This window comes from Thamnophis elegans, unplaced genomic scaffold, assembly GCF_009769535.1.
Source record: "Thamnophis elegans isolate rThaEle1 unplaced genomic scaffold, rThaEle1.pri scaffold_133_arrow_ctg1, whole genome shotgun sequence".
Lineage (NCBI taxonomy): Eukaryota > Metazoa > Chordata > Lepidosauria > Squamata > Colubridae > Thamnophis > Thamnophis elegans.
This window is the reverse complement of record NW_022473603.1, coordinates 15,895-28,307: the sequence shown is the minus strand read 5'-3', so window position 1 is coordinate 28,307 and position 12,413 is coordinate 15,895. Positions and strand designations below refer to the sequence as shown.

General features: G+C 49.0%; 1 protein-coding gene across 1 annotated transcript in view; it reads right to left on the bottom strand.

Moving 5' to 3' along the window:
* Nucleotides 1-12,413, bottom strand: part of PEX14 (peroxisomal biogenesis factor 14) — a 28,713-nt gene that overhangs the window by 10,040 nt on the left and 6,260 nt on the right. The window contains exons 3-5 of the mRNA XM_032238366.1: nucleotides 8,149-8,234; nucleotides 5,588-5,690; nucleotides 2,323-2,420 (exon numbers count right to left, since the gene is read on the bottom strand). Coding sequence (XP_032094257.1) covers nucleotides 2,323-2,420; nucleotides 5,588-5,690; nucleotides 8,149-8,234 — 287 coding nt within the window. The remainder of the gene's footprint in view (nucleotides 1-2,322; nucleotides 2,421-5,587; nucleotides 5,691-8,148; nucleotides 8,235-12,413) is intronic.

Below are 12,413 nucleotides of genomic sequence, written 5' to 3'. Positions count from 1 at the left end.
CGTCAGGCTCAACAGCGGGGAGGCCTGGATTAGCAGGAGATGCCACGAGAGGCAGGGCACATGTGTTTGCAAACTGCCACCCTGTGCCCAGCTCAGAATGAATGGGATTCTGATTTCCAAGCAGGGCTAAGGAGCCTCCACTTTGCTGAGGTTTAACAGGCAGCTCCAGAGTCTGTTCTGGCTGGCGTTGTCACAGCTGGCAAAGCAGGCACAGATGTGGTCCCCGGGGGGGGGAATGTTTCTCCCCACTCCACGCTGCCTGGCAGCCACTGTTTTGGCTCTCCCGTAGGTCCTTTGAAAGCCCGGAGAAGCACATTAAGGGGAGAGCTTTCCAAGTGGCTGGCCTGCCAAAGGCACATCTGGTGCCAGATGCTGGAGGGTTTCGGAGAGAGGAAACCTGACATCTGGGCCTTTTTAAGGCAGCCTCTTTTAAACACAACACAGAGAAAGCAACGCAGATGCACACGCAGAGTGGAAAATGTACGTCTGGAGCCTGGCCTGCATCTTCTCCTTCTCTCCCCCCCACCCTTTTTGAAAACTGGGTGTAAATTCTTTTAATTGCTTCAAGCCTCTCTCTTTAATTCTTGCAACATGCTGCTAATAAGCGGATAGAAAAACTTACACTGCAGCTGAAAAAACTCTTACTTTTCCTGTTTGTCTTTACTCTACAGTTTATAAGTTCAGCCAAGTCTGTCCCCCCCACCACTCTTTCTCTCTCTACCTCTGTCTTTCTGTCTCTCTTTATTTTCTCTGTCTCTGTCTTTTTGTTTCTGTCTCTCTGTCTTTCTGTCTCTCTCTCTCTCTTTCTTTCTCTTTCTCTCTCTCTGTCTCTCTCTTTCTCTCTTTGTCTCTCCCTTTCTCTGTCTTTCTTTCTCTCTGTCTTTCTGTCTCTGTCTCTTTCTTTCTTTCTCTCTCTCTCTCTGTCTCTTTCTCTCTTTGTCTCTTTCTGTGTGTGTCTCTGTTTCTCTGTTTCTCTCTCTCTCTCTCTCTTTCTCTCTGTGTGTCTCTGTTTCTCTCTCTCTCTCTTTCTCTCTCTGTGTGTGTCTCTGTTTCTGTGTCTGTCTATCTCTCCCTCTCTTTCTCTTTCTTTCTCTCTGTCTGTCTCTTTCTGTCTGTTTCTGTCTCTCTGTCTCTCTCTCTGTCTCTCTGTGTCTCTTTCTCCCTTGTCTCTGTGTGTGTGTGTGTGTCTCTCTCTCTGTCCTGTTTCTCTCTCTGTCTCTCTCTCTCTTTCTCTTTCTGTCTTTGTCTCTATTTCTTTCTGTCTCTCTGTTTCTCTATCTGTCTCTCTCTCTCTTTGTCTCTCTCTGCGTGTCTCTCTCTCTCTCTGTTCTCCCTGTTTCTCTGTCTGTCTGTCTATCTCTCTCTTTCTTTCTCTCTCTCTGTCTGTGTCTCTCCCTCTTTCGGTCTCTCTCTCTCTCTGTATGCATGAAGATAGTTTTTGATTGTTAGGGCAGAATGCTGCTATATTAAGATGTGTATGTTTGTGTATTTTTTTTAAAAAAATGGGGGGGGGGGAGTCTTTTGAACTTTCCCCTCCCCCCCCATCCTTGAAGCCTCCGTGCTTTTTCCTTTAAAGCATGACATGTGCTCTTAATAGTAACATTTCAGACTGAAATCCTGTTTCCTGCCGGGCTGCAGGCCACCCAAGACAGTTAAAAGAGGGCGTGAAATGAAACACAAACAGGGTGTGTTTGTGTGTGTGTGTGTGTGTTTCCTGGCTCATGGATGCTCTAGGTATCCCCACTGCCTGGTCTCCCCACATCCGTCCCCATGGACCACCTCCTAAATGACGGGGGAAATGGGAATGCTCAGTAATTTTTTGGGGACCGTTTCTTCATTCACTCCATTCAATCCTTTCATTGATCCCTTGAGATTCTTCAGTTGGCACTGGCAGTCAGCTAGCCCAGCGGTCACCAACTGGTGATCCACAAGCAAATTTGGGTGATCCACAGAAACATTATTTGCATTTTTTATATTGCACTAAATCGGGGCTCCTCAAACTACGGCCCCTGGGACGGATACGTGTAATGAAGGCTTGTGTTGCTGCAGAGAGTCTTTCCCCTTTGGGGTCTTCTTGTGTGGGTCGGAGGGGGGCAGAAATTCCGACTTGGGGTCTGCTTCAGCCTCCTGGTGGGGGGCTTTGGGCGAAGGCTGGAGGGAAGAGCTGCTGGTGGAGAAGAGCCGGAGGGCCTCGTTCCAGTGGGACTGCATCATGGCCTGGAACTGGCTTTTCTAGCAATGGTGTGGGGAGGGGGGAGTTGGGGAAAAAAAGCTTACAAAACTTTTGTAAATTGCTGGAAAGTTTGTCAGGAAGAGAGATACCTTGGAGGTAGCCAGTTCTTGGGTCAACTCCTGGATTTTCTGCTGCTGTTGAATGAGCAGCTCCTGGACCGAGGCTAAAGTGGTCTGGAGCTGAGTCACTGTGCAAGGAAAGGGGAGAGAAAGATGATTAAATTAGGACAGGCACACAAGGAAAAGAACAAGAGAGAGAAAGAGAGGGAGAGAGAAGGAGAGAAAGAGGTAGGGAGAGGGAGAGAGAGAGGGGGGAGGGGGAGAGAGACAGAGAAAGAGAGGGAGAGAGAGAAAGAGGGGGTGAGAGGGAGAGAGGGGGGAGAGAGGGGGGGAGGGAGGGGAAGAGAGGGAGGGAGGGAGGGAGGAAGATAGTGAGTGAAAGAGAGAAAGAGAGGGAGAGAGGGGGTGAGAGAGGGAGAGAGGGGGAGAGAGACAGAAAGAGAGGGAGAGAGAGAAAGAGGGGGTGAGAGAGGGAGAAAGAGGGGGAGAGAAGGGAGAGAGAGACAGAGAGGAAGGGGGAGAAGGAGGAGGGGGAGAAGGAGGAGAGAGAGAGGGAGAGGGGGGAGAGGGGAAGAGAGAGGGAGGAAGATAGTGAGTGAAAGACAGAGAGAAAGAGAGGGAGGGTGAGAGAGAGGGAGGGTGAGAGAGAGGGAGAGAGAGAGGAAGCTAGTGAGTGAAAGAGGGAGAGAGAGGGAGAGAGAGAGGGAGATAGGGAGAGGGGGAGAGAGGGGGAGGGAGGGAGACAGAGAAAGAGAGGGAGAGACAGAGAGGGAGGGAGAGAGAGAGGGAGAGAGGGGGGCAAGAGAGGGAGAGAGAGAGGAAGAGAGTGAGTGAGTGAAAGAGAGAGAGGAGGGAGAGAGAGACAGAGAGGGAGGGAGAGAGAGGGGGAGGGAGAGAGGAAGATAGTGAGTGAAAGAGAGAAATAAAGATTGGGAGAGAGGGGGTGAGAGAGAGAGGGGGAGGGAGAGAAGGAGAGATAGTGAGTGAAAGAGAGGGAGAGAGAGGGAGGGGGAAGAGAGAGGGGGGAGGGAGGGAGAGGGGGAGATTCCACAAACACAGAACGGCAGATCTCTGCCTTTCTCCCGCGGTCTGATTTCCCTCCGCAGCCTCCGCTTGGTCTCAGGGCTTAGAATTGATCTGAGCTCTGCCGGGATCCACCTGGGCTGCCTCTAATCGTGGCCCTTCCTCCTTTATCTCCCCTTTGTGTCGGTGTCTGCAGCTCGCAGGGTCGCCGTCTGAAACCTCTCCCTTCTCATTAGGTCCGCCTATGATTTGCACGCTTTTCTCTGAATGGGCGCAGCGTCCGGGTAATTTATCTGCCTCCAGGGCAGGCAAGGGAAAAAAAACCACTGTGCCGGCTACCCAGGGAGGAAGCGGAGCCCAGGCCTCACTGGACAGCGGAGATCCCCTCCAACCCACTGCCCTCCCCAGAAAGACTGATGAGACCTTTCCGGAGGTTTCCTACTTTCTTTCTTTTCTTCCCTCCTTCCCTCTTCCCACACCTTCCTTCCTTTCCCTCCTTCTTTCCATTTCCTTCCTCTTCCCACTCCTTCCTTCCTTCTACTTCCTTTCCACTCTTTCTTCCTTCCCCTCCTTTCTACTTCCTTCCTTCCTCTTCCCACTTCTTCCCTCCTCCCATTCTTCCTTCCTCCCCTCTCTCTTCCCACTCCTTCCTTCCTTTCCCTCCTTCCTTCTACTTCATTCCTTCCCACTCTTCCTTCCTTCCTCTTCCCACTCCTTTCCTCTTCCCATTCTTCCTTCCTCCCCTCTTTCTTCCCACTCCTTCCTTCCTTTCCCTCCTTCCTTCTACTTCATTCCTTCCCACTCTTCCTTCCTTCCTCTTCCCACTCCTTCCCTCTTCCCATTCTTCCTTCCTCACCTCTTTCTTCCCACTCCTTCCTTCCTTTCCCTACTTCCTTACTTCCTTCCTTCCTACTCTTCCTTCCTTCCCCTCCTTTCTACTTCCTTCCTTCCTCTTCCCACTCCTTCCCTCCTCCCATTCTTCCTTCCTCCCCTCTCTCTTCCCACTCCTTCCTTCATCCCTTCCTTTTCCTCCATCCTTCTACTTTCTTTCCCACTCTTCCTTCCTTCCCACTCTTTCCTTCCTCCCTCCCTTCCTGTTTCTGTCACGGCTACACTTCTCCTATTCAATCTTCATGAGCTGACAGTGGGACAACTAACCCTCCCTCCTTCCCTTTCCGTATCACCTGTTCAACTGCCTCTCTCATCCAAGCCTCTCAGATGCTCCCCCCTCCCCGAAACCAAGGCTGGATGGGGAATTCTGGGAGTTGAAGTCTACCCATCTCCAAGCTGCCAAGGGAAACCTTCATCTAGATGCTGAGGCCGCAGGGGGCTCAAATTCTGTGTGCTGCAACGCAACGCATCCAGGGGTGGGGGGCAGCGGGTGTCCGATTCAGCAAAGTTGGACTACGTAAGGCGGCCCAACGTTGAAGTGAAAACTCTCACGCGTTGGGAGAAAAAGAGCTTGGTGGGTAAGAGAGGATCGAGGGGGGGTGGGGAAGAGGGAGGGAGGTTTGGTTCAAAATTATAATTCAGAAGCTCCCGTCCGACAATGAGGCCTGCAGAGGAACGATTCCGCAAGCATGACGGGAGCGGCTAATCTAGGCCATCTCATGGGGGCACGGATAATAAACAGTGCCCTATAGAATCAATAACAGAGAGAGTGGAAAGGGTCAGGAGATGCTTCATAATTGTAGATATTCCCTGACCCACCCACCTCCGCGGAATTCTTGGAAGGGGAAAAAAATGTGACTTGAGAAGAGGGGAAACAGGTGGCGTTTTCATTATATCTATACCATCCCTCTCTCTCTCTCTCTCCCTCTCTCTTTCTGCATGTGCCTCGGCCTGTGTGTGCGCGTGAGTGTGTGCGTGCATGTGTGAAACCAAAACACCCGACCCCAAAGAAAACACTCCACAGAAGCAGAAATTAAAAATGAACTTTACAGCCCCCTTCGAAAAGGCTGTCATTTTATTCCCCTTATTAATATTCTGAGGTTGGGAGCCTTTCGGTAAAAACATAATTAATTGAGGCCGCGCCGACAGTAAACAAGCAATTTCAAATTAAACCGAAATGACGGCGGGCTTCATTTGCAAATGTGAACAGATTTCTCAGAGCAGATAAATGAAGTCGCCACATAAAAGTGGGGATGGGAGGAAAAGGTTGGGGAGAAGGGAAGGAAGGAATGAAGGCGAGGGACGGAGGGAGGGGGGGCAGGCGCCGGGAGAGGGGGGGGGTTGCGAGGGGCAGGAGCTGATGGGATCATTAATCTCTTACCTGTCTGCGTCACGCTGCCACTCATCTCGGAGATGTTTGAGTCGATCCTCTGCAACTGTTTCCTGTCTTCCTTGCCGCCCACGATCAGAGGAAGCAGGTATTTCTGCCGAAAGGGGGGGGGGGGAAGCGACAGGGGCGGGCGGGTGAGTCGGTTCAAAATCCAGACCGGGCTACCCAAATTCCTAAATCGATGGGAGGTTGCCAAGTAGGTTGCCAAGCATATCACACCCCCAAAAGGGACGCGGGGGCTCAGGGGCTAAGACACTTGAGCTTGTTGATCAGAAAAGATCAGCAGTTTGGCGGTTCGAATCCCCAGCGCCGCGTAACGGAGTGAGCTCCCGCGACTTGTCCCAGCTCCTGCCAACCTAGCAGTTCGAAAGCACGTTAAAAAAAATGCAAGTAGAAAAATAGGAACCGCCTTTGGTGGGAAGGGAAACAGCGTTCCGTGCGGCTTCGGGAGTTGAGTCATGCCGGCTCATGACCACGGAGACGTCTTCGGACAGCGCTGGCTCTTGGGCTTTGAAACGGAGATGAGCACCGCCCCCTAGAGTCGGGAACGACTAGCACTCATGTGCGAGGGGAGCCTTTATCTTTTTTAAAGCAGGGTACATTCTTCTTGAGAGTCTCTGCCCCAAGAGGAATTTCAGCTCAGCTGTACAAGCATTCAATCCCCTCCCCAATAAGGCTTGGATCATTTAGTTCAGAAAGGGAGCGGTTTAGCTCTTCATTCTAGCGCTATCCTCGTTTTACAAAGGGCATTAAAAGTACAGGTGTAGAGAGAGCGTTTTAAAGGGTAATTCTTCAAGGGAGTTTACTACGTTAAAAATAAAATAGGCCCACCACCAAACGGAAGTGCCTAGGGCTAGGAAATATGTTCTGCACTTTTAATAATACAGCTATTTGGTCTCTGCTGCGTGTACGAATTTGCACGGTCCTTAACACTTCATGAATGAAAATGGGGACAGGACTCCTTTTAATATCTAGAGCTTTGCTTCTTACCACTGTTGCAACCGCACGGGCACTGCGATAGGGTGCTTTTATTTGGCGTTCCCAAGAACGCGCCCCATGCGAACAGGGACCAAAACTGAAAGGAATACGTTGGCAAAGGAGAGGATCTGGCTTGCAGAATTAGCGTGCTTGTATCTTCAGCTGATAAAAACAGAGGTGTATTTGGGAAGACATGCCACTACGATCCATGGAAACGGGAAGGAAACGGGTGAGTTAGATACTCATCCTGTTCTGATCCCCCCAAAAAGGGGTTTTGCCAGGACCAAGACTCAGCTTCTTCCTTAAAAAGCAAGAAGCTGAGTCTTGGTCCTGGCAAAACCCCTTTTATTTACACGAGTGCGAATTCCTTTCATTCACACTCAGCAAGGTTTAGCAAAGAGTCTTTCAAAGGAATGTTTATCCACACAAACCTTATCTCCGTATGGAGAGCTGCTGGATAACTACCGTATTTTTCAGAGTATAAGACACACCTTTTTCCCTCAAAAAAGAGGCTGAAAATCTGGGTGCGTCTTATACACTGAATACAGCATTTTTGCCTCCTGAAACCCCGCCCCTTCACCAAAATGGCTGTGCGTAGCTTTTTGGAGGCTTTCAGAGAGCTCCTGGGGACTGGCGAAGGGCAGAAATAAGCAAAAAACAGACCTTTTTTTGCTCGCTTTTGCCCCCCCAGCCCCCAGGAGCGCTTTATAAGTCTCCTAAAGGCTATCCATGTCCTTTTTTTGACAAAAAACGTAGCCTGTTTTCGTGAAAAATGGGCTGTTTTTTGCTCCCCCCCCCCAGAGCACTCTACAAGTCTCCTAAAAGCTATTCATCCCCTTTTTTTGGGGGGGGGGAGGGAAAGACCGTTTTCGCAAAAAATGGGTATTTTTTGGAAGGTTTGCAGAAAGCAAAAACTTTTTTTTTTTTTTTACATTTGCCTCTTCAAAATCTTGGTGCATCTTATACTCCAGTGCGTCTTATACTGTGAAAAATACGGTAGTTTCCAAACGCAGGGCAAGGCAAAATTATACTCACAAACAGAACTTTCCACTCTTGAAACGACCGAAGGAACAAATTGTTTCCTGCAAAAGTCCCCTCCCCATTTGCTCCCCTTTTGTTTCCTATGGGAGGGCCAATCACCTCCAAGGTCTAGCTGTCTTAGTTGTTTTGGTCTTCTGGCAGCTCTGCGCATACGCACACTGGAAACAGGCTCCAGCTGTTCCTCTGCCTCGTTCCCTCTCTGCCTCTGGTGTAGAACCCTCGTCTGAGCTTTCCTCAGTCCCCAGGGCTGGCCCTCCCCCAACCTCCACACACTCCGACTCTGCGGCCAGTACCGCTGGCCACCGGCGGGCCACAACAGCTCCAGCTCTTCAAATACGGCAAGAAGAAACGTTTTCTGTCTTTACAGGAGAGGACAGGGGAGTGAGGAAGGCAATGTCTGTGAACGTGTCTCGCAAAGAGGCCCATCATTTTACGCCTCTTAGTCAGGAGGGTGAAACGAAATGCCCGCTCTGAGAAGCTGGGGTTGAAGGGTGGCTTGGCTTCCTCATCCCGAGGAAATCAGAACCTCTTACCTTGTAAAGCTGGTGGAAACCGATTGCAATGCCAGTCATGATAATTGCGAGGGCACCATAATCTCTCCATCTGGAGCCGGGGGGACCTGAGGAGGAAAAGCAGGCAAGCAAAGAAAGGAAGAAAGAAATATATCAGAGGGAGGGAGGGGAAGTCACGTGTCCTCAGAAAGGTGCAGAGGCATCTCCTTCCCCGACCCCTTAAGTCAGGGGTCAGCAAAGAGAGGCTCTGGAGCCGCATGTGGCTCTTTCATCCCTCTGCTGCGGCTCCCTGTCGCTCGAAATATGTGTCACAAACCGCCAATGTGTGGCACCTGCCGGCACGCAATTTATTAAGCTTTTCGATCCCCGGTAGGTTTTGTGGCTCCGGGTGTTTTCTTTTCTGTGGGAAACGGATCCAAATGGCTCTTTTGAGTGTTTAAGGTTGCTGACCCCCTTCCTTAACTGTTTCAATTGTTCCCTTAAGGAGGGATAGAAATATCTTCAGGAAGGTTGGAGATCCGATTGAGGGGGGGGGAGGGAAATGGGGTGTGTACAGGTAGATCTCGACTTACAACTTAATTAATTTAGGAATTATTTCTCGCACTGGTGACCCTGGCAGCATCTCCGTGATCACGTGATCAAAATCCGGTGTGTGTGTGTGGGGTGGTGGTGTTTGGCACGTATCTACGGCGGTCGCCCTGTCCTGGGCTTATGTGACAATCACCATTATGTCATCTTCCGGGCTGGCTTATGACAAGCAAAATCAGTGGGGGAGGGGGCAGAGTCCGCTTGACGAAGGCATGGTTCACTTAACAATTGCAGTGATTCGCTTAACAACGTAAACGGTGGCAAAGCTTCCTTCACCTCACTTAGCGACTGGAATTCGGGACTCCACTGCGGCTGCAAGTCGAGGGTCACCTGCGTTCCCATCCCCACCTTTCATTGGTAACATCTACCTCAATTCGGGTCTTGTGACCGTCGCAGAAGTTTGACATCTTTATATAATAATTTGGGGTTTGAACTACAGCAGAGACCGCTCCCCCCCCCGTCCCCCAATCTCTACTGCTTTGACCTCCAGAAACACACACATCCCGGAGACACCTGTGGGACTCTCCACCCCATCCCACCCCCGCGCTGGCCTCTCACCCCTTCCATCTCCCCCTCTGTTCCCATCATGCTCCTGCTAAGAACATTTTATTGCCCCTTGGTTTTCATTATTAATGAAAAGGGACTGGGATGATATTTCAGAAAGTTCAGGGAGTCTATAAAGAGAAGGAGCCGAAATGCCATTTTGCGCATTTTTTCGGCAGGCGTGAAACAATTTTGTCGGGTGGCAAAAAATAAAAGAGGCCGAGGAGAAAGGGAAGAACTAATTGAAGCGGAGGGTGTGTCTGTGTGTGTGTGTGTATGTGTGTGTGTGTGACTTTGCCATTTGCTTTTCCTGGCTGCAATGGTTGAGGGAGGGGGGAGGAAAGGAAAATCAAACCGCTAGCCAGTAGTGAAATTCAATTTTTTTAAAAAACTACCAGTTCTGTGGGCTGACCTGGTGGGCGTGGCAGGGGAATGATACTGCAAAATCTTCATTCCCATGCCGCTCTGGGGCCAGCCAGAGATGGCATTTGCCGGTTCTCCAAACTTCTCAAAATTTCTCTACCGGTTCTCCAAACTACTCAAAATTTCCACTACCATTTCTACAAATACTCAAAATTTTTGCTACCAGTTCTCCGAACTACTCAAAGTTTCCGCTATCGGTTCTCCGAACTACTCAAAATTTCCACTACTGGTTCTCCGAATTACTCAAAATTTCCGCTACCAGTTCTCCAAACTTCTCAAAATTTCCACTACTGGTTCTCCAAACTACTCAAAATTTCTGCTATCGGTTCTCCAAACTACTCAAAATTTCTGCTACCGGTTCTCCAAACTACTCAGAATTTCCATTACCAGTTCTCCAAACTACTCCAAATTTCCACTACTGGTTCTCCGAACTACTCCAAATTTCTGCTACCGGTTCTCCAAAGTTCTCAAAATTTCCACTACTGGTTCTCCAAACTACTCAAAATTTCCACTACTGGTTCTCCAAACTACTCAAAATTTCTGCTACCAGTTCTCCAAACTTCTCAAAATTTCCACTACTGGTTCTCCAAACTATTCAAAATTTCCGCTACCGGTTCTCCAAACTACTGAAAATTTCTGATCGACAAGCTCACCTTTGGTGGGAAGTGCTACCTCTGACATCAAAACAGAAATACTGCAGGATCCAATCTGAGTCCAGAAGTTGTAGATACTCCACCACTGGAAATTTTAAAGAAAATGTTGGATAATGCTTTATCTGAAGTGGTGTAGGGCTTCCTGCCTAAGCAGGGGGTTAGATTAGAAGACCTCCAAGGTCCCTTCCAACTCGGTTATTCTCTCTTTCGAGATTTAGAATGATGCTTTGCAAAAGACACCTGTTTCCTTCCGATGCCATCCCTTTTTTGGGGGGAAACCCACAAGGAAAATTGTAAAAAAAATTCAGGTCATCTTGAGAAGGCGGTACAAATACTTTCTCCACACACTTTGGCTAAGGAACTCCCCAGAATTTCTATGTAATGAAGCAGGTTCGGAGAGGAGGGTGAGAAAGACTATATAAATTCTATCAATCATTTAAATACTTAAAGCCATCACACCAGCATTTCATAAATGTCGATAGCAGATTTTTTTTTTCCTCCTTGCCTCCTCCTCCTCCTCCTCCTCTTTTCCTTCATCCTCCTCCTAGTCAGGAGGTCCTGTTTAAACTAGTCAGATTGAGTGATGCTCCCTCCAACTAATCGCATGTCAAATAAAAGATATTTTACGTAATAAATTACCGCTACAAGTAATTCGCTTGTCATTTATCAGTTTTATTATCAGTCAGCTCAAGTCTTGTTTCTCTATATTAATCAAAATCAAGGAGTTGGAGGTGGGTTTTTTTTCTCTCTTTTTTTAAGAAAGAGTTTTGACACCTCTTGACAGGAAGGGCAGATGTGAAGAGGGGGAATTCACTCTCACGCGGGTAGCGCGCACAAATTTGCACACACCCTGAGTGTGCTTGATTCTCAATTTGCACATGCCCTGAGTGTGCTTGATTCGTTAGTGAACTGGTATCTACTCTGGTCACAAAGAGGCCTGGGGGTTATGTTGTTAGTTGTGAGGTCATGTCCGACCCATCGCGACCTCATGGACAACGTTCCTCCAGGCCTTCCTGTCCTCTGCCATCCTCTGGAGTCCATTGAAGCTCAGGCCGACTGCTTCGGTGACTCCATCCAGCCACCTCATTCTCTGCCATTCCCATTCTTCTTTTGCCCTCCATCTTTCCCAGCATAAGGCTCTTCTCCAGGGAGTCCTTCTTCCTTCTCTTTTTTTTTTAATTCTTTTTTTTTTAAATGTTAAAATGTTTTTATTTTCCATTTTTCATTTTCATACAGTCACATATATACTGTGCATAACCGGGGCCATACAACATTAAACAATAATCACAGCAGTTCCTCTTGTCAGCAATACCCCCAGAAATATAAATAAAATAAAACTCAACTCAAATAGAAACCCAATATACCTCTTCCGCTCTCCATACACCTCTTTCTTCCGCCCCCCTCCAACTCACTATCTTCCTTCCATCATTCCCCTCTACCCTACTTCCCCTCCCCCTCTACCACTCCTCTCTCCCAGTCCACTCCCTCCCTTCCTTCTCCCCCCTCCCTCCCATCCTCTCTCCCGCCCTCTCTACCCCTCTTCCCTCTATCCCATTCCTCCTCCCCTTGGTGTATTTGGAGTCCTTCCTTCTCATTAGGTGACCAAAGTATCTGAGTTTCCTCTTCAGGATTTAGGACCTTCTAAAGAGCAGCCAGGGTTGATCTCCTCTAGGACTGACCGGTTGGATGGCCTTGCAGTCCAAGGGACTCAATGCAGGAGTCTTCTTCTCCAGCACCAGAGTTCAAAGGCCTCCATTCTTTGGCACTCAGCCTTCCTTATGGTCCAGCCTTCACAGCCATCCTTTGCAACTGGGAAAACCATTGCCTTGACTAGACACCCTTTTATTGGCAGGGCGATGTCTCTGCTTTTTAGCACTCTGTCTAGATTTGCCAGTTTTCCTCCCCAGGAGCAAGCGTCTTTTGATTTCATGGCTGCAGTCGCCATCTGCGGTGATCGTGGAGCACAGGAAAATAAAATTGGTCACTACCCCCATTTCTTCCCCATCTATTTGCCAGGAATGGAGAGGGCCGGATGCCATGATCTTTGTTTTCTTAATGTTGAGTTTCAAGCCAACTTTT